The sequence below is a fragment of the Ctenopharyngodon idella genome, chromosome 22 (genome assembly GCF_019924925.1).
Source record: "Ctenopharyngodon idella isolate HZGC_01 chromosome 22, HZGC01, whole genome shotgun sequence".
NCBI lineage: Eukaryota > Metazoa > Chordata > Actinopteri > Cypriniformes > Xenocyprididae > Ctenopharyngodon > Ctenopharyngodon idella.
This window is the reverse complement of record NC_067241.1, coordinates 15258568-15279041: the sequence shown is the minus strand read 5'-3', so window position 1 is coordinate 15279041 and position 20474 is coordinate 15258568. Positions and strand designations below refer to the sequence as shown.

Genomic DNA, 20474 nt, shown 5'->3' with positions numbered 1-20474 from the left:
ATAATATTATATGTATAAAATACTAATACAAATATTATTATTATTAAATTAATATTTTATTAATAATGCTGGTAGGAATCAGATTGGCTGAACAATAATGTACCTGATGGATTTGTAGCCAGTCACAGTGACTGTACGGTAAGGACCCGTGTAGAGCCGCAGTTAACTGACTGGCGTCCACTATTTTTTGTAGAGCCTTAAATGACGTCACTGTTTCAACCTGCAGAGAGTTGAGAAGATCAAAGTCTGTTAGAAATAATCTTACTTACACAACTATATTATAAAGAGAAGCACTGAAGCCAGCTGTGTGTGTGTAATGACAGAAAAACCAACTCTTCTGACCGTAACGCCGGGCCTTTTCTCGTGACTGTGGCTATTTTCCTTTTTCACCAGCAGCAGAATCCAGTGCACAGCATGAGGAACCTGTTCCTGTGGACAACGCTCAAGATTTACTGCTGAAATATTGATTTAGATTTGTGTGTTTTTAAGAGGTTCTCAAGCTACAGTTTAACCCAAAAACACACACACACCTGGACCATCAGGAGAGCTTTAGCAAACTCTGGATGCATTGGCTTCTTCCGTGCATCAAACACCACAGTCATCCCTACATCTTTCATCTCTTTCCTAAAAAACACATGGTTAACATTAAAATTGCTGGCTGATATATCAGTATTTTAGCGGTGAACATGTTTGCTGTTGTACCTGGTGATGGTGTGGAAGTACAGCAGGAGTTTGCAGATCTCCTGGCTTGAAATCGCTGCAGAAGCCCAAACCTGATGATCTCCATAAATCTCCAGAACTGCTCGGCCTGAACGGTCCCGACCACCTGGAGGAGGCAGAGGAGGTTAGACGGACATGTGACCATGACAGCGCTGGTTTCATTACTGCAGTCTGGGATCATCTATTTTCATTTGCCTTGCAGAGAATATAAAACATTCAGTTCCAATAGAAATCACAACCTGGGCATGTTGTTGGAGAAGAAATAGATTTTATTCATGGGGTTATTGGAGAAGAAACAGATTGTATTCATAGTTTTTTTTAGTTTGTGGTTTTGTTCGTCATTGCGTTCGGGTCAAAGGTTGCTCCTCCGCCCAAGTCGACTTGCGCAGTATGCGTATGGTTGTCCGCTGGAAGCTAGTTATTTGAATTTTTAAAGTTTTAAATGTGGATATTTTTCTTACAAAAACGCATCGCTTCACTTCAAAAGGCCTTTATTAACCCACTGGAGCCGTATGGATCACTTTGATTATGGATGGATGCTTTTTTGCCTTCACTACCATTATAAACCTTGGAGGACTAAGGATATTTTTAAATATATCTCTGATTGTGTTCATCTGAAAGAAGATAGTCATATACACCTAGGATGGCTTGAGGGTGAGTAAATCATGGGATAATTTTCATTTTTGGGTGAACTATTCCTTTAAGTTGGCATGGTAAATGTGTTTTTTACCTGTAAGACACACGATTCCTGAGTGAAGAAGGCCATCAGCTGTAAGTGAAGTAGGAGTTGATGATCTGGATGGTGGTCTCTCTGTTTCAGCTTGCGCTGAGGCGTCTGAAAGATTTATCCGTGGTCCAGTAACAGGAGGGGACAGAGTTTTTGGGTCCTGAGAGAGATCTTCAAAGGAATAAGTCAACATGCATTAAAAACATGTTTAAAGAGATTGTTTTGCTTCTAACAGGGTGATCATAAGGACTGTAATATCATGTCTTTAAATAAAACATATTGAACATATTTGATCTTTTCCTCTTTTTTTCTTAGATTAGCATCTTGGAAAGCCGCTGGCCTAGAAGGAAACAGACATAATCCAAACCTCGAGTCACGAATCGTCGTCTGTTTATCTTTGGAGACACAAGTCCGAAAGTGGTGGTCTTCTTCCCTGGAACCACATGTAGTCTTGGGATCATTTCTAAGTAGCTGCTTCTGTCCACCTCGTTAGTTTGTCCTTGGACAACAATGTGGCATTTCTCAGACGTCCCAATCACAGGTGGAGTAAAACAGTCCTGAGAAACGTTCTGGGATTGTTCCCTATGCCCTCTGCTGGAGTAATTATCTAACGGACCTTTTTCTGAGGAGCTGCAATGATCTGGAGTTTCCTGAGCAGGTTCATTTGGATGCTCAGATCTTTCTTTGGGTTTAATGGGTGCTTCCATGAACCGACATTTTTGCACTTTGGTCCCTTGTCCGTGTTTCCTCTGCATGCACGGCGAACAGGGTTCCTCTGCAAACCTCACGGTGCGCACGCAAGCAGTTCGGTCCCGAGTAGCACCGCTGGACCTCAGCAGAGGAGTATGAGATTCAGCCCATGTCTGTGAATATCCTGGGTTTCTTTGGTAAGGTCCATTCGAGCATTGCATTTGCTTCCAAACTGCTCTTACTTCTGCTGTCCCATGTGTTTGGAGACACCCAACCCACCGGCCGCATCCCAGACTGAGCTGGATCCATTTCAGCGTGTCTGGAACTACTGCTGCTGTCTACCAAACGCAAGGACACTGCTATGCCATCCCGCGCAGGACAAATCCTCGTCTCGACGGAGAAAACTGGAAGGGGCTGGTGTATGCGGACGACACAAACTCAAAGACTCCTGATGGTTTGACGGAGACGAGGAGGCCATACTCCGGTTGTCCTTGAATTCAGGGTTGGCCACCTCTTCCCAGGGAACTTTGACTATGCCCTGCTCGGTTTTGAGGACGCAGCGAGCCAGAGGCGTTCCATGTCTCCCGTCGTTGAGCTTCCAAAGCCAGGCTTCAGTGAAGATGCTGGGATATGAGGTCTCAGATATTGGGGTTTCCTCCAGCTCACGTTCCTCCACCTCCAAAAGGCTCTGGACCACGATGCGGGCGTCCTGGTTTGCAAACGGAACAACCTGCAGGTAAAAGTCTCCTGGTCTGAGCAGCAAAGGGTCAACGGGAGCAAGCTGGATCACGATGCGATCCTTTAAACACAAAGGCCACCCAGCACAGCTGAACACCCTCTGAGAATATGGAGCCTGTTAGGACACAGAGAATTCCAATTGGAATTTTAACATTTAAATTTGAAAGTAGGCGTCAAACAGGATGCAGCATTCCAATTTGAATTTGAATATAGACCTTATGTAGCTCCGCCCCTCTTCAGCGCTGTGCTCGTTGTCTTTTGACTTACGGTTTGTGTTTCCACAGCGATCTTACGTATTTATGAATGAACTGCTCGTTTTAAAAACTTCCTGTTCTACTGACATTTGTTAAGACATCTGCTTTAAACATTACAATGCTCACGATAACTTTCATTAACTCTACAACAGGTAAATCCACTTCACCAGCTAAATATTCTTTGACAGCGATGCCATAGAAATACACAGAGCTACCGCGAAAACGGAAGTTCAAAGACAATATTATAAAGATGACGGCGTGCTTGTTTCTCTGCCGCATAAGGTCTATAAGGAAGCAGTTAAAATGAATCTAAAATATAAATAAAAGAAATTCACATAACAGTAGTTTTTTTTTAAATAAAAACTTTAGATTAGAAAATTAAAAAGTTTTGAAAAAGCCTTGATGGATGGATAGATAGGTAGATGGATGGATAGACAGATATAAAATGGATGGATGGATGGATGGATGGATGGATAGAAAGACAGAAAAATGGATAGATGAATGGATGGATGGGTGGAAAGAACCTCAACAGAGAGAATGACAGAAAGATGGATTGATGGATAGATGGATGGATAGAAAGGAAGACAGACAGAAAAATGGATGGTGATGGATGGGTGGATAGAATCTCAACAGAGAATGAAAGAAAGATGGATGGGTGGATGGATGGATGGATGGAAAGACAGAAAGATAGATGGAAAGATGGATGGATGGTTGGATAGAAAGATAGATAGAAACATGAATGGATGGATGGATGGATAGAAAGAGAAAAACTGATGTTCTTTCATTAATCATGAAGTATATACCTTTAGTGTCAGTGCAACTTATTCATTTTCATGCATTTTGAAAACAACTTTTGATTTGTAAGTAATGAAGCAATAAGAGTCCAGCTGATATTCCTCAGTTAGCCTCTTTCACACATACAGTCTTTATTCGTTAATTACAGGTTAATTACCATTAAGAGATCATGTGTGAACAGCACATTTGTGTATTTACCGGAAAAGTCATTCTGGTAATTTTTTACGATGTTTTATTGGGATTTCTGTGTGAAAGGGAAATTGTCACATCTAAGTGCTTTTATCATTTTTTAAGAGTTCACATTCCAGTGTAAAATGCTGACAGCCTACAATTAAACAATCACTGCTGATTATATTAAGATCGCTCTTCTTTCTCTCATACAGATAGTGATTATGAATTGAAAATTAGGAAGTGCAGCCCATGGCTTCAGATGGATATCTGTGGAAGCAGACTGATGAAGGGCTTTAAAGGACAGCGCTTTAAGTGAACAGCATGCAGCGATGCTCTTGATGTCAAAGACACGTCCTATAATCACTGCGCTGAAGAACATCTGAGCAGACGAACATCACACGGCCGACTGCCTGAGTCACGCATTGATTGACCTCAGATACTGTGGTCTAGAGAACTCTTCTGAATCTCATAGTGAGTGAGACGACAGTCTGAAACACTTATCTCAAAAAGATATCGGAGTGAAGATGCGTCTGAGAGACATATACTGTGATAGCCTCTCAATAGCTGAGCTCAGACTGTCCTTGTATGATACGTCTGAATAACATCAGATAATGTGCTACTAACAATTTTAGGAGAGCTCATTTTTTGTATGTTACTAGTTCAACTGTAATTTCTAAGGTCACTTATTTTTACAGGTTTTTCCCCCCACACTCACACAGGCCGCCTGCTGCACGCTCTCCAGAAGGTGCCTGGCAGGGATGAGGAAGTCGGTCAGACACTGGAGGGCGTCTCCGTGGTAATGGGCATCAATGACCTGGAAGAGCTGGCTGAGGACAGTAGAGGCCGTGACCTCAAACGGTGGGTAGAGGGCGGACAGACAGCTCTGGATGGATGAGTCCAGGGACTCTGGATTCTGTCAGGACACAAAGACCGTTACATTCCGTGAATATATAATATATATTCATACACAGACACACAATATTGTGTATATGTAAATATAACATACACCAAATCAAAGTCCAAAACACAGGCATCTTCTCCTAGAATCTGGTCCTGAAGGAAAGATTCATCCTGAGAAATGATCTCTCCTGAAACTCACTTGATTGAAGTCTTGTGTTTTTGGTTGAGTATTACAGACAGACAGACAGGTGTTGAGACAGTCTGTGGGGAGTTTTCAGTTTCAGATTGAGTTCTCTGACCCTCAGGCCCAAATTCTCCGCTTTAGTCTCTGGATCTGGATTTAGCCGCTCGGCTGGTTCAGGAGGGTTAATGGACATTCCTAGTGTCCAGTGGCTCAAGCATATGCACACATATATGCATGCCATAGAGGTGTACGTTTAAGGACAAGGGCCCAAAATTGTTAGAGAGTAGAGACACCAGAGATGGGGACAGTTCAACTGTTATTGATCACCCAGGATTTACTGTCCAGATTAATTATTAGAGGAATTATTACTGTATATGCAATCCAAAAGGAGAAACAAAAAGTCATTGTGAAAATTTAAAATTGACCCTGTTTACTTTTTTCTTGTTTCTAGTCTTAAAGTGCCCCTATTATACTATTTTAAAAGTTCATAATTTAGTTTTGGAGTCTCCTACAACAGGTTTACATGCATCCAAGGTCAAAAAACACTTTTTTCACATTTTCTCAATACACACATACATATATATATACGCATCAGCTCTTTTCTCACAGTGTCTGAAATGGTTCAATAAAGGATTCTGTCTCTCTAAATACCTCCTTTCTGAGAGCCTGCTCTGATTGGTCAGATGACCCAGTCTGTTGTGATTGGTCTACTCTGCTCTGATTGGTCAGATGACCCAGTCTGCTGTAATTGGTCGACCGCTTACAGCACGTGTTGGAAACTAAACTCCCATTACCATATCTGAATTTCAGCTCTGCACAATGATACGAACAGTAACAATGGTGTCGGTTTTACCGTATCAATTTCAGCACGAGTCTCATCTTTTGAAGTGCAACTAACTGGATTTGCAGCACAGAAAACAGCGTCTTCTCGACATGAACAACACGAACCAAACTCTTTCAGTCTCAGACACAACTACAGTGTTTGAGGATTAAAGTAGACATTGTTCGCGGCAGCCAATGAAGACCATAGACTGGCATTATGCAAATTTGTTACCAACCTTTGTAGGTTCATCCGGGAAGTGAGACTGGAATTGCTGACTCCATTAACTCCATTAATCTGCACTTTGATCTTTGAAACTTTGCAGACCTTTTACCTTCACTAAAGCTCTCAGCTCTATTACACACTGCATTAAAGGTAATATTCGAAAAAGCATAATAAGAGCACTTTAATGGCCATTCATAACTATAATTATAAAGTTTTAATAATTGATTCTAATTTTATCAGAATAGTGAAGTCCACACCACAAATGTAAACATGACAACATGGAGGAACGATATCATTGGAATCACTTTCAGAACGATTTTTTTTTCAGCTGATGAATTATAAAAACAATGTCAGCCATCTGATTGAAACTACAGCGCACGCTTAAAATAGACAGAATGTCCATTAAAACAGAAAAATCTTCAAAATAATGCTCTTTTAACTTTAATAAAAATTAAACAACTTTCCATTTCTGCTGAGATCTCAAATCCTCCTGACATTACAGCTGCTTTTGAGTGACTTTATGTACTGGTATTTTGATAAAACAAAAAAGAGAAATCTTCGTGTAGATAAACTTTAATGAGAACTGACATATTGCTCCCTGATTTTTCTGTGAGAGATTGTTTTGACTCCAGCCCGGATCATTTCTTGAGTTTTATCTTGTGAAGTGTCTGATGTGAGAGTGGACATGTCTGTGACACTGGATCTGTCCTGCCCGGTATATTTCTGACTGATCCGCATTTATGTCGAGCGAGAAACCGACGCCATGTTTGAGGACTTGCTGAAATATACTCGCAGCGACCTCGAAACTCCTCTGACCTCAGCGGCCATCCATCAAATCACATGACTGATGTTCTGTGTGTGTGTGTGTGATTCTTGAACATTAGTTCCTAGTGTCCAGTTTCTCATACTCAGAGACACTCAATATAAGCAACATTCTGTAGCACTGTAAAACAAAAAATAATTTTTTGAAGTTATTACAAGAAAATACTATTTCAGTCTTTCTTCTTCCAAATTTGTTTACTTTGATGTTACTTGCTGTTCTACTAGCAATTTCTGAGTGAAAATAGTTTCTTCACCATTCTTTTTTCAATGAGTGTATACAATAAATCCAGTCACATTTGTTTTTAAAGCACAGGAGAATAAAATAAAACACATTTAAAACCCTTTAGTGACAGACAGTTAGATTTGTATTGGCATTTTAACTTCGCATTGGCTTTCAGGGTTTGTACGTTTCAAAGTAAATCCTACACCAATTGTTTTTCAGTGTATTTTGTGTCGATAAAATTATTAATTGATAAATCAGTTGTATTTATCACCATTTTAAACTTGCATCCTTGTTACTTTTATTTACTTGTAAATAATGATTTTCTTCCTCAGTATTCCTGTCTTGTTTTCCTGTACAAATATATAATCATTCTTAAATCAAGATACATTTAATTGAGAAACAAAATTAATTAAGATATTAAGTCTTGTTTTCTGAAAAATATATCACAATAAAGTGACTTAAAACAAAGAAAACAAGAAAAAGTATCTGCCAATGAGGTCAGAAAAATAAACTTTATTTAAAGGGAAAACAAGTTTATTTAGTCAATGACTAAAGTTTATCAGTCAAAGACTCTGTTTGCAGACCTTATAGACACATTTCTGTGACTTATTCTCAATTTAAGAAACTTTTTAGCGAACAAACAGTAACTCCGTTATGTTCCTTTATCACATGTTGGAGCAAATGTTTGCGTGTTTATCCAGGACAGTCAGGCAACAAAGAACATTCAAGCATCTGATGCATGAGGAACGAGACGCTCGACTTTCCTCAGAGGAATGTCATGCGTTATGATTCACAGAAACATTGCTCATTCCTTGTGTCACGTTTCATTGTAAAACTTTCATACATGCCATGAAGTGATTCTATAAAATGCCACAAAGTCTCAAATTGGTTTGCGGAATGAAACGGCAGAATGTAAATGATCTCTTTGCATTATCATTAACAGTTCATGACATGAAGTCACAGGTGCAGGAGCTTCGAATACAGAACAGCAAAAGTTACCGTACCATTCTTAGCAGACGACAGCGCTTCTCCAGTTAAACCTCCATGTCAACTATCTCTGAAGTCCCTTCTGAAGCAAGTAAGTGTTTTATGAAGCGGATCCATCCATTCTGTGCGTGTCTGTCCAAACCGAACACTGCAGGACTCTGATTCCTCTGTCTGTCTGCTGTGTCTTTGAAAAGGGGCTGTCCACAGTTCAGAGAGAGAGAGTCCCTGTTATCAGGGATTTCCTTTACTTTTGCCGCTATTATGAAATGGTGGCTGTACCAGATTCTACATGATACTTCAAAGAATACAACTATGGTAAATGTCTAAAAATAAAAAATGGTATAGAATCATCCTGCCACAATTCTCTCTCATATTCTGAGCTTTCTTTAATTTGTAAATAACAAATTATAATCAATAATTTACATCTGAAATTAAATTTGTTTCATAATTGGTGGGTTTTACAACATTAACACTGTTATTTTTCTGTTTAACACTGATTTGTATTGTTTAAAGCACTGTATAAATACAAAGTTCTGCCATGAAACTCTAGATGGCACAGGCTGATAGGTCATTAACTCAATCTGCTTGCAATCACATCATTCTCTTTAGCAATTTAGCAAAAATAATGCAAATAAATTACTGAAGCATGTGAAATTGCATCATTAATGTAATTTACGTCACACAGTTACATGATCTTAGAAGCTGGAGTTTATCACACTGAACTTCTACAACAGCACAAGCACCTGTAACCCTGGAAGGCGGAAATTTTTATTCTAACCCTTTGACCTGATTTTGCTTCTCTGTTTGCGATCAGATCATTTTAAGTGGTTTCTGAAGAGCGTGAACCCTCGTGCTGTGTGAAATACAGACTGAACTGAACGCCGCTGTATGACCAGATGATACGCAAACTACTCTGCTGGATAAAGCAAACCAGCTTTTTGCTATTAAAGTTTTGATGGATGAGGGTTGCAATCAAGGTAAAGACGACTGCTGTGACGTACAGGAGTCATTATTAGGTGCCTTCCTAACCGTCTTCCGTATTCAAGTTACAAAGAAAGTGTAAACTGGCGTCGCATCAGTTACACTTTTTTCGTAAGTTGAATAAGGAAGGCGTAGGACGTAGCGTAAGCTTTGTGAACTGCAAGAGTTTTACACTTTCTTTGTACGTTGAATACGGAAGCCGGTTTGGCGGACATATTACTTCATAACTTGTTAAATATGGATATTTTTTTACACAAATGCATCGCATCCCTTCAGAAGGCCTTTATTAATCCCCCGGAGCCGTGTGTAGTACGTTTATGATGGATGGATGTGGATGGAAGCACTTTCTTCAGCTCATACTCGTTGGTCCCATTCACTGCCATTATAAAGCTTGGATGCATCAGGATATTTATTAATATTTTTTATTTAATGCTTTCTTGCATTCCACTGCGCCGTTTTTCCATAGAAACCTGTTTGTTTGACTGTCGCACTCGTGTCTTCCGCAGCATCTCGTGCATGACGCGGCGCTAAAACGCGGCACTCAAGTTAAAAGAAGTTTTTCAAACACGCCTCTAGAAAAACAGATACCTCAACAGGCCATACCTGACTGCTAAATCTGTGTCTTTGTTCATATGGACATCTGACAATAGCGTGCACCCTTACTTTACTGAGAAAATAAGGTCAGGGAAAAACCTGTAGATGGAAAATCTCCATATAAGTGCCTTTTTTGCATTTGCAAATGTTTTTTTCTACTTGTTATTTTGCAGTTTTTGTTAGCAAAGGTTTATTTATTATTTATTCAACATTATTATTTTTTTGACGCTTCAATTCCAGTATCTAAATATTCTTAAGAGTTAAGTTCATTGTCATATGAAAGTGTGTAGGCCTACTTGCATTATTATGCTGTTATTTTATGATTATATATTCAGTGGCATAAAATGGTCTTAAAATGACAATAATATCGCATATCGCAATTATTTCTGGGGCAATATATCGCACAACAAAAAGTAGTTATCGTGACAGGCCTAGAGCCAGCATTCGGACGTAAACACGGAATCGCAGCACTGTGCCGACTGCGTAACAGACTGACACAGAAGAGGAAAAATTGTTGAATAAAGTTATTTTTGTTTTTGCGCACAAAAAGTCGTTGCTTCATAACATTAAGATTGAAACACTGTAGTCACATTGACTATTTTAACGATGTTTTTACTACTTTTCTGGACATTGAATGTGGCAATTTTGTTGCTTTCAGTGAAGGATAAAAAAAAACTATCAATATATCTTAATTTGTGTTCTGAAGATGAACGAAGGTCTTAAGGCTCTGGAACAACATGAGGGTGAGTAATTAATGACAGAATTTTATTTTTTGGGTGAACTAACCCTAAGTGTTAATTAAAAATTTTAATCTATTAACAGCCCTAATTTATATATATATATATATATATATATGTATATATATATATATGTATGTATAATGTATTTTGGAGTTTTTTGCTGCCATTAAAGAACCATTGACAGACCATTATTTTTTAAAAAGTCGACAGTTAATAGGTTAAGGTTGATATGGTAGCAGTTTTACAGAGTCATATGTAAATCCGTGACTCAAGGCGAGACATAGAACCTCGTAAAAGCAACCGAACGGTTAACAAGTGCAAACCAACAGCAATCCCTCAGATAACAGCTGACCACAGTCACGGACGTGAACACAGACTAAACCTCATGAGATGAACGCAGAGACACATTCCCCAGAAACTCAACGTTACGTAACTCACAATTACTCATACAGCCAAGAGAAATCATTTGTTTGCTTGGTAAAATCAATCAGCAAAAGACATGCAAACACAATTTGTCATTTTAAGAAACAAAACTCTGCCATAAACCACATATACACAGAAATGCAAACGTTAGTCGGGTAGAAAGAGAGAGAGAGGGACGTGCTGTAGACGCTCAGCTCATAATTTCTCTACGTGCTGAGTGAGAAATTGCTGTTCTCTAGAGATCCATTAGATAAATAGCAGTTAAAGATAGCAGCCATTAAACCGGCCCGACCCACTCAATGAGTGAGACAGATGTGTGTGTGTGTGTGTGTGTTTAACTGATACAGAGAGTTTAGACCCTGATCACAAGTAGGAAATGATTATTAAAGGGTCTGGACATCAGATAGTGTGTTTAATGTCCATATTATGTGCTTTATGAATTAAAGTGCCCCTATTATTATCATTTTAAAGGCTCCTACTTTGGTTTTGGAGTCTCCTACAACAGGTTTACATGCATCCAAAGTCAAAAAACACTTTCATTTTCTCATAATACACATTGAGGCATCAGCTCTTTTCTCACAGTGTCTGAAACGCTTTGATAAAGGATTCAGTCTCTCTAAACACCTCCTTTCCAACTATATCACACACTACATGAAAGGTAATATCCGACATTAATTATTTGGATTAATAGGTTGGAATATTTATATTGATATATCAGACCTGCAGTAATCAATCCTTTCCTCTGTGTTTTCTTGGTTCCATAACCTCAAGCAACAAGAATTCTTTTAAAGGATTTTAAGGACTTTTGCAAGAAATCTTACTGAAATGATTTTGCTGCTTTTGTGCTGTCGACAGCAGAGGATTCGGCTCTGTTCAGCATACAGCAGCAGCAGCTCATTTAAAGCTGATCACTGGTCCCGCGCGTCTGAAAACATCTAAACAGTCATGACCTTAACAGAGAAAACAATGACTGATGCGCTTTTCTCTCTCTACAGCACAGACACCTCCGGGGAAACGGGAAATGCCACAGCGCATCTCTGAAACCTGATCCGCGCGGACGAGAGCGAGAGTTGTGCGGCCTGAGGCGGCTGGTCGTGTTGGTTTGTCAGCGCTGCCGTGACTGTCCTTGGCCCCGTGACAAATTCACATTACGTAAGAATGTAAACTGAAGTGAATTGACAACAGCGCTAAAGTTAGTTCCGCTGTAACCGGGGAGTCCAGACACATCATCCGTTAAAGACAGAGAGAAACTCATTTGTTACTATGATGAAGTTTAGTTCATTCACGTTTGACAAAGATTATATAAATGGCATGTTTCCTAGAAAATATTTCAGAAAACTATTTTAAAACTATATACAACATTCTCAACAAAGTAAACTGGGCTGTTAAGAATTCATCATGGTTGTGTTACTCATTTCACATGCAAAGAGGCTAGCCAATCTGATCAGAGCTCATTTACATAGAGTATAGATGTCTTAAAGGTACAGTAGCAATACAGCCTGTTTAAATTTAAGGGGTGGTTGATTATGATTTTTACTTTTTTAACTTTAGTTAGTGTGTAATGTTGCTGTTTGAGCATAAACAACATCTGCAAAGTTACGACACTCAAAGTTCAATGCAAAGGGAGATATTTTCTTTTATAGAAATCGCTTTTTAGGACTACAACAAAGGGCCGGTAGGGACTACAATGAGCTTCTTCCTGGGTTAGTGACATCACTAACCCTAAACACACAAGAACACACAACAAAGGGGATGAGGCCATGTTGGGCTGCTTTAGAGAAGAGGAAGAGTTGTTGTAGTAGAGTGTTGTCGTCATGCCGTCATTTTACGCTGGACTGCTTCACAAACGAGGGTCAATTCAACGCTGGATTTGCACAAAAGATTAACATGACGGCACATGCTAGTCGATGAGTTGAATCAACTCCACAGCAACTACATAAATTTATCCACTAACCATTCAGAAACGTCCAGTTTCATTCTAAAAGTTGTAACTTCTTCCTGAGTCTCTCCATCAGTGTCGACTCCGGTTTGAACAATGTAAGGCTGAACACCGTTACTGACAATCCTCATTTAGGCTGCGTGAGATTCTCCAGCTTTGTTGTTGTTGAGCAACCGAAGCGTGAGCTGTTAAAGCTCCGCCCTCTTCTGGAAAGGGGGCGGGGAGCAGCAGCTCATTTGCATTTAAAGGGACATACACAAAAACGGCGTGTTTTTGCTCACACTCAAATAGGGGCAAATTTGACAAGCTATAATAAATGATCTGTGGGGTATTTTGAGCTGAAACTTCACAGACACATTCTGGGGACACCAGAGACTTATATTACATCTTATAGGTCTACTTTACGGATGAGATAGAGAGGGGAAATAGTTTTTAAAACTTTAAATGATTTTTCTTTTTGTGCAAACACAAATAATGATTTATTCATGTTCCTCACAAACAGCATCGTGAATAACTGCATCGTCAAATGATGCAGTTAAGTTTAAGGTAGTTTCCTTTTTCTATTCACTTTTATTGTATGAATAAGAGAAGCTTGAACATTCTGCTAAATATCTTCTTTTGTGTTCCTCAGAAAAAGAAAAATCAAACAAGTTTGAAATGATATGAGGGTGAGTAAATGATGGCAATTTTCGTTTTGGTGTGAACTAAATTACAAAATCATACTCATTTTCCTTGTTTAGACAGATAATGACTCACAAACCCCTTTCTGAAGTGGGTCACCCGGCGCAGCAGGTGCAGCGTAACGTTCACAGCGAGTGTTTGGACGATAAACAGTGTGACTGGACTAATCAGAGATCCGACTGTAATTCCTGACTGTTGATGAGTGCACAGATCTGAAATCATAATCCTCAGGGATGTTAATATTACATGCAGTAATGCAACACACGACGGGAATGTTGCAGTTATGCATCTGCCTCCTGCTGTCCCGCCATTCGTTTGCGCTCGTTAAATTTACCCACAGAGAGACGAGTGCTATTTTCAGTCATGGTGAGCAGAAGTACTCATCTATCAGAGATTACTTGAGCTATTTAGCATGGCCGGTTTTCACGGAATGATATCCTTCACAACATCCACATGTGTTTGTGTGGCATTCTGGGATTTGGTGTCTTCTGAGGTTTGGTTTTGAGATCTCCATGCTGAGTTTTCCTGAGCAAAAGGGAATGTTAGAGGATTTCCTGATAATTTACGCACCCCCATGTCATCCAAGATGTTTATGTCTTTCTTTCTTCGGTCGAAAAGAAATTAAGGTTTTTGAGGAAAACATTCTAGGATTTTTCTCCATATAGTGGACTTCACTGGGGCTCAACAGGTTGAAGGTCCAAATGTCAGTTTCAGTGCAGCTTCAAAGGGCTCTACACAATCCCAGATGAGGAATAAGAGTCTTATCTAGTGAAACGATCGGCCATTTTCTAAAATAATAAAAAATTATATACTTTTTATCCACAAATGCTCATCTTGCACTGATCTGTGATGTGCCACGCATTACATAATCACGTTGGAAAGGTCACGCGTGACGTAGGCGGAAGTACCGATCCAGTGTCTGCAAAGCGAATGTGCAAAGATTAAGTCAAACACCCTTTACAAAAAAGGTAAAACAATGATGTTGGACGATTTTGAGAAAATGAAATGGATTTTTTCACCCTACTGCGGTACTTCCGCGTGACCTTTCCAGTGCAAGATGAGCATTTGTGGTTAAAAAGTACATAATTTTTATTTATTTTAGAAAATGACAGATTGTTTCTCTAGATAAGACCCTTATTCCTCGTCTGGGATCATGTAGAGCTCTTTGAAGCTGCACTGAAACTGACATTTGGGCCTTCAACCCGTTGAACCCCAGTGAAATCCACTATATGGAGAAAAATCCTGGAATGTTTTCCTAAAAAACCTTAATTTCTTTTCTACTGAAGAAAGAAAGACATAAACATCTACTACTTCACATTCTAATTCAGAATGGAATTCTGCATCATGTTTGATCCGCCTCAATTCAAATCAAGCAACTGAACTGGAATTTAAAAGGCATTCTAATTATTTCCTAGTCCAAATTGTATCAGTTTCTTGGATGGAATGTTTTGTTACTGCTCATTTGTTCTGTGCCATTTATTTACAATTAGTCTTAAATTAGCTTCCATACTTAAATACTGCTGTCCTCCTCCTTCAGAACAGCTTGTAGATCCTATCATGGGATGTTATCTTCCACATCTGTGCATCTGAAGGCAAACATTATGAATTCCTTCCTCCGAGCCACACCAAAGAAAATGGTTTAGTTCATTCTTAAAACTTAAATTCACAGGCCTTTCATTGGCGGAAAACTTGAATCATGTACATTATGTGTGCTGAACATAACTAAAATATATATTATGAGATCTGATACTATCTGATTTTTTTGTTTAATTAAGCAATAAATCACTTGAGGCTGTGCTAAAGTCTCTCCGCTGTATGTTGTGCATTTCATGCCCTTTAGCTGTGACTAAACACACAATACAGCACAGCCTCAAGTGACTTACTGCTTCATTAATAAATTCACAGCATCCCAGAAAAGCCTTTGGGCTCATTTCATGTTCTGGAATCATTTTCACTTCTCATTCGAGTCTTTTGGACGCATATTAATGTCACGTCTCAATCCCATGATGCTCTCTGCTGGTTCCTGTGACCCCAGACAGTGCTGAGGGTCTGTATACTGACGCAGTACAGCTGCATACACAACAACAAACAGAGATTAACAGCTGAGCCGCTCTCAGACGCCACCTTTACTGCCGAACTGTGTTCATACAGCAGACATAAAGACCAGAACAGCTGAAGAACTGCCCTCTGAAGTATAAATCCCTTTCCATTTCTCCATAGAGAGATTGATACATAACAATTCTGATTGGTGGATCTCTGTTTAGTAGATTGTGGCAAACAATCATGATGAAAGAGCCGTCAGCATAAACATTGTGAGTGAGTCGGCTGAGTTATTCTCCCAATAAATGTACTATAAAAAGTTTTCATGCTTGAATGTTGATTATTTTCCTCATATTCTCCATTGTTGCAGCTCCTCTCTTCCCAGTCTGTCAGTAACGCTCTGTTTAGTTCCTGTCTCTATGAAGCCCCTCCTTCTGAAAAGCACAATGTGCTCTGATTGGTCGGCTGGAGCAGTGTGTTGTGATTGGTCAAGCGCTTCGAGCGTGTTTGGGAAATGTCCCGCAAATACGGTTGCTGGGTTTTGTTGAGTCTGTATGAACTTTCCCTTCATGATGCATCTTTTTACACTTACTAATAGATCATTTTCTAATGTTTAGTCATCTAGCATGCTCTTGCTCAAGAAACTGGCCTTAAAAATCAGAAACTGTTGAAAATGCCCGTCTGTTGGGATGTTTTTTGATTTCATAAAAAATGACTCTCAAACCAGCACTGCAGCAGACTATTTCCACAGAAATTGCAGATAACAACATTAAACCAAATAATGTATGACGATTTAAAAAATCCAAGTCCAGCAAAAGCAACACGTGAACAGCTGTACAGAAAGCTAAAACTCTGATAAAAACCTGTTATATAATGAAGCCTCACTATCATTTATTTACAGAAGATCTAACAGCCTCGAGGGGAACATTTCATTCTCTTCTCATCTTGTCTAGCATTTTTCTACGAGATGATACACTGTGCTGCCGTTTGGTTTGGTGTTATGCTGTTTTCTCACTAGATATAATTTAGTTACTCTGTAAAGTCAGTTTTAAGGGTTTTTATCTAAATAAAGCTGTTTGGTTTCTTGATAAAGTAAATTGATATTTTTGAGGAAACTGTGGCTGAATATCACTGATGTTTGTGTCCCTCTACATTTCTTATTTCCTTCATAGGAGCCACTTATTGTCAAGAACCATTTTGGCTGAATATATGTGATGAATTTGATCCGAGACGCTGCGCTCCTGCGACCGTACATTGGAGAAGCGGAATAGAGAATGAATGGATGGATTCTGGCAGTATGAGGTTCTTGATGTGCTACACTTACTGTTCAAAAGTATAAAAGTTTTTGAAAGAATTTGATTTTTTCTTCATCAAGGGTGCATTAAATTGATCAAAAGTGTCAGGAACAACATTTATATTGTTACAAAACTACATGCATCAAAGAATTCTGAAAAAACAATTGCTGCATCTGAAATCGAATACTTCTCCACTATATAGTGCACGAAAAACAGTATGCGAACATAGTATGTTCGAATTAATAGTATTTGAAAAAAATGCAAATAAGCTGCTGCTCCCGGCCCCCTTTCCAAAAGAGGGCGGAGCTTTAACAGCTCGCACTTCAGTTGCTCAACGACAACAAAGCTGGAGAATCTCACGCAGCCAAAATGAGGATTGTCAGTAACGGTGTTCAGCCTTACATTGTTGGACACTGATAGAGAGACTCAGGAAGAAGTTACAACTTTCAGAATGAAACTGGACGTTTCTGAATGGTTAGTGGATAAATTTATGTAGTTGCTGTGGAGTTGATTCAACTCATCGACTAGCATGTGTCGTCATGTTAATCTTTTGTACAAATCCAGCATTGAATTGACCCTCATTTGTGAAGCAGTCTGGTGTAAAATGACGGCAACAACTCTTCCTCTTCTCTAAAGCCCTGGGTATACTTCGGCCGTCTGCATTTGTGCACTGTCTGCATGACGTAATTTTCGTCATGCGGAGGGCTCACGGCCGGCCGCACACCCCGTCCGCGTGCAGCCCAAATTTCAAGACGGTGCGCGTGCAACAACGCATGCGCAAGCAGGACAGAAGAGTCCACTAGGTGGCAATACGCACAGTACTGAGCACAATGTGCAGTCGTCGAAGAAGAGACTGTAAAGAGCGATTCAAAAACAAGACGAGTAAACTCAGAAGCATGCCTTCTCCATCGTTTTTGTTTCTTGTTCTCTTGGTGTATCTTCTGAACTATGTTGCAATGGTGGATGCACTATTTTTCTTCTCCGATCCTGCCAGCGAATGTCCCGTTGATGACACAATGTCTGGTAAAGAGTATAAAAAAAATTGTACTGCGCATGTGTTGAACTCGGTCATCCGCGCGCGTCCGTGGTTTAGTATACTTTGAAGGACGCGCGGACGCGACTGCGCGTGAGACGCGTCCGGGCGCGGAAAGTGAAGTATATCCGGGGCTTAAAGCAGCCCAACATGGCCTCACACCCTTTGTTGTGTGTTCTCGGGGGCGGGGTTTATGTAAATTTTAGGGTTAGTGATGTCACTAACCCGGGAAGAAGCTCGTCGTAGTCCCTACCAGCCGTTTGTTGTAGTCCTTAAAAAGCGATTTCTGTAAAAGAAAATATCTCCCTTTGCATTGAACTTTGAGCGTCGTAACTTTGCAGATGTTGTTTATGGTCAAACAGCAACATTACACACTAACTAAAGTTAAAAAAGTGAAATCATAATCAACCACCCCTTTAAAAGTTCTTGACATTTCATAATATGTTCTTTATCGGTTCTTCAGATCAGTGTTTTAGTTTAGGGTTTTTAAAGCACCAATACATTTATGTTTTTCTATAGAATTAGAGAATAAAAAGTTCTTTGTTCACCTTAAAAAGTTTCTCTTTTGACATCAGGCTGTAAAGCTCCAGTTTTGGTTTTTATTGAAGTCTTTGCATTTTTGCAGCATGTTGTTTGTATTTGTTTAGCTGTCTCTTTGTTTCAGTAGTTGCACTGACACAAACACCTGTTTGACTAATAAAAAGAGACTATGGCTGCATCCGGAATCACATACTCTCTTGAGTAGGTATTTATTTTTTAATAAGTATTACTTTGTGAGCGCTAAAAAAGTATGTTCTATACAATATGAATCAGTTGCATCGCTTCACTACCATTCATAACTCCTCTCCCATGGAGTTCAGAATCTCACCAGAAATAGTAGGTCATGAGGGACTTTTTGCAGACTCTTTTTATGAATACTGTAAATTCAGACATACTACTTTTGTCACATACTGTTTTTCGCCTACTGTATAGTATGCATAATAAGTATTTCTGCAGTATAGAGTATGAATACTGTGCATGTTAAGTGCAATTTTCTGCATGCATTTTAACATGTCTTTCTTAATTTGACTCCTGAAAGTCAAGATATTTTTATACAAAAATAGTTGCATTTACTTCCTACATGATAACTGGATGCCGCTTGCTGAATTAAAGCTATTGAAATGAGATCAGATGAGGATTTCAGCATGTATACTACTGTTTGAAATGGTTGCATAATGTGTACTCCTACAAATACTCTTTTTAAAAATAGTATTCAGCATACTGTGCAGTAAGCAGTGGGCTAGTATTCCATTCCCATCATAGCTGAGAGCAAGAGGGGAAAACGGGAGAGACGTTGCTGACACGAAATGAGTAAAAGAAGCAAACGGCACACAAGAGCGATCAATGGCCATTATCCCGGACAGAAGCGCTCTCTCTGGGAAAAGAGACGAGGCTCTGAACACACATTAGTGTGTAATGTACCTTCACTGTGTCATAAACAAACAAGTGTCTTCACAGACAAACACACGAGGCATTTTCTCGTTTTACTGACTACAGCGAAGCATTGTGATGAAGCTTCAAACCCTCATTCCAGGATCACTGGAGCGTTTTAAAAGCTCCTCTCTGCTCTTTTTTTAGGATTGAATTCTGTATGAAGAATCAGGCTTCATTCTGGGTCATTTATTATAATCACTGCAATTAGAACTATAAAGGGTTTTACAGCTTGATTATAAGAGAAACTATTGAGTTTCTTATGAAAACCATCGTGCTTCATAAGACCCAGAAACCAAAATGTGGATCTGAAAAACATATCAAGAGATTTGTAATATCCAAAGAGCCATATATCCAACTCAAGCTCTCCAATGGAGCCAAAAAATGGTTCTTGATCAGAAGAGGGTTGTTTGAAACTAAAATGCTGCAAAGAACTAATGAGGAACCTTTATAAAAAATATTGAAATACTAGATGCGCAGAAAGTTTATGGGGAGAATGAATTTGTTTTTTAATAAATATCTTCTCATCCTGATAAATAGATTAACATGATTACATCATTTCTTTTTAACAATGAACCCTTTTTACATTTCTGTGGTTCTCAGAAGCAGAAGTTGTCAAACTTCTGTAAGTGAATGAGAGATAACAGCAAATGTCATTTTTGCCAAAGTAAAAATCCATGATTGTGTTTCCATGACTTTCAGAAAGAGAGGATATTGATTATGTTGGTCAGAAGAGAGAAAGATGTGAAATTTACTCCCTATTAGAAACTACAGTGTATATAGTCTTAAAAATAAAGGTTCCTAAAGAGGGTTTTTGCAGCAGTGCCGTACAATCTTAAAAATGCTGGGTTAAAAACAACCAAAGTTGGGTTAATTATGGACAAAACCAGTGGTTGGGTTAAATGTTTGACCAACATGCTGGGCAGTTTTATTTAAGTCAACTCTTGATTAAAAATGACTAGATGGCAGGCTTAAAATGAACCCAAAATAGGTTGGAAATGAAAAATTATAACTAGAGGCAA

General features: G+C 39.1%; 1 protein-coding gene across 4 annotated transcripts in view; it reads right to left on the bottom strand.

The window, feature by feature from the left end:
• Positions 1-20474, bottom strand: part of si:dkey-65j6.2 (pleckstrin homology domain-containing family G member 4B) — a 37347-nt gene that overhangs the window by 14430 nt on the left and 2443 nt on the right. For 3 of the 4 annotated variants that reach the window (XR_007927730.1, XM_051881128.1, XM_051881126.1), the window contains exons 2-8: positions 4811-5008; positions 1815-2990; positions 1451-1618; positions 703-826; positions 531-624; positions 343-429; positions 104-220 (exon numbers count right to left, since the gene is read on the bottom strand). Coding sequence is in view for 3 of the 4 variants with exons in the window: in XM_051881128.1 (XP_051737088.1) it covers positions 104-220; positions 343-429; positions 531-624; positions 703-826; positions 1451-1618; positions 1815-2358 (1134 nt within the window). In the remaining variant the exon portion in view is untranslated. Of the gene's footprint in view, positions 1-103; positions 221-342; positions 430-530; positions 625-702; positions 827-1450; positions 1619-1814; positions 2991-4810; positions 5009-8273; positions 8414-20474 lie in introns of those variants that run through there. The other variant, XM_051881127.1, reaches the window with a different exon arrangement.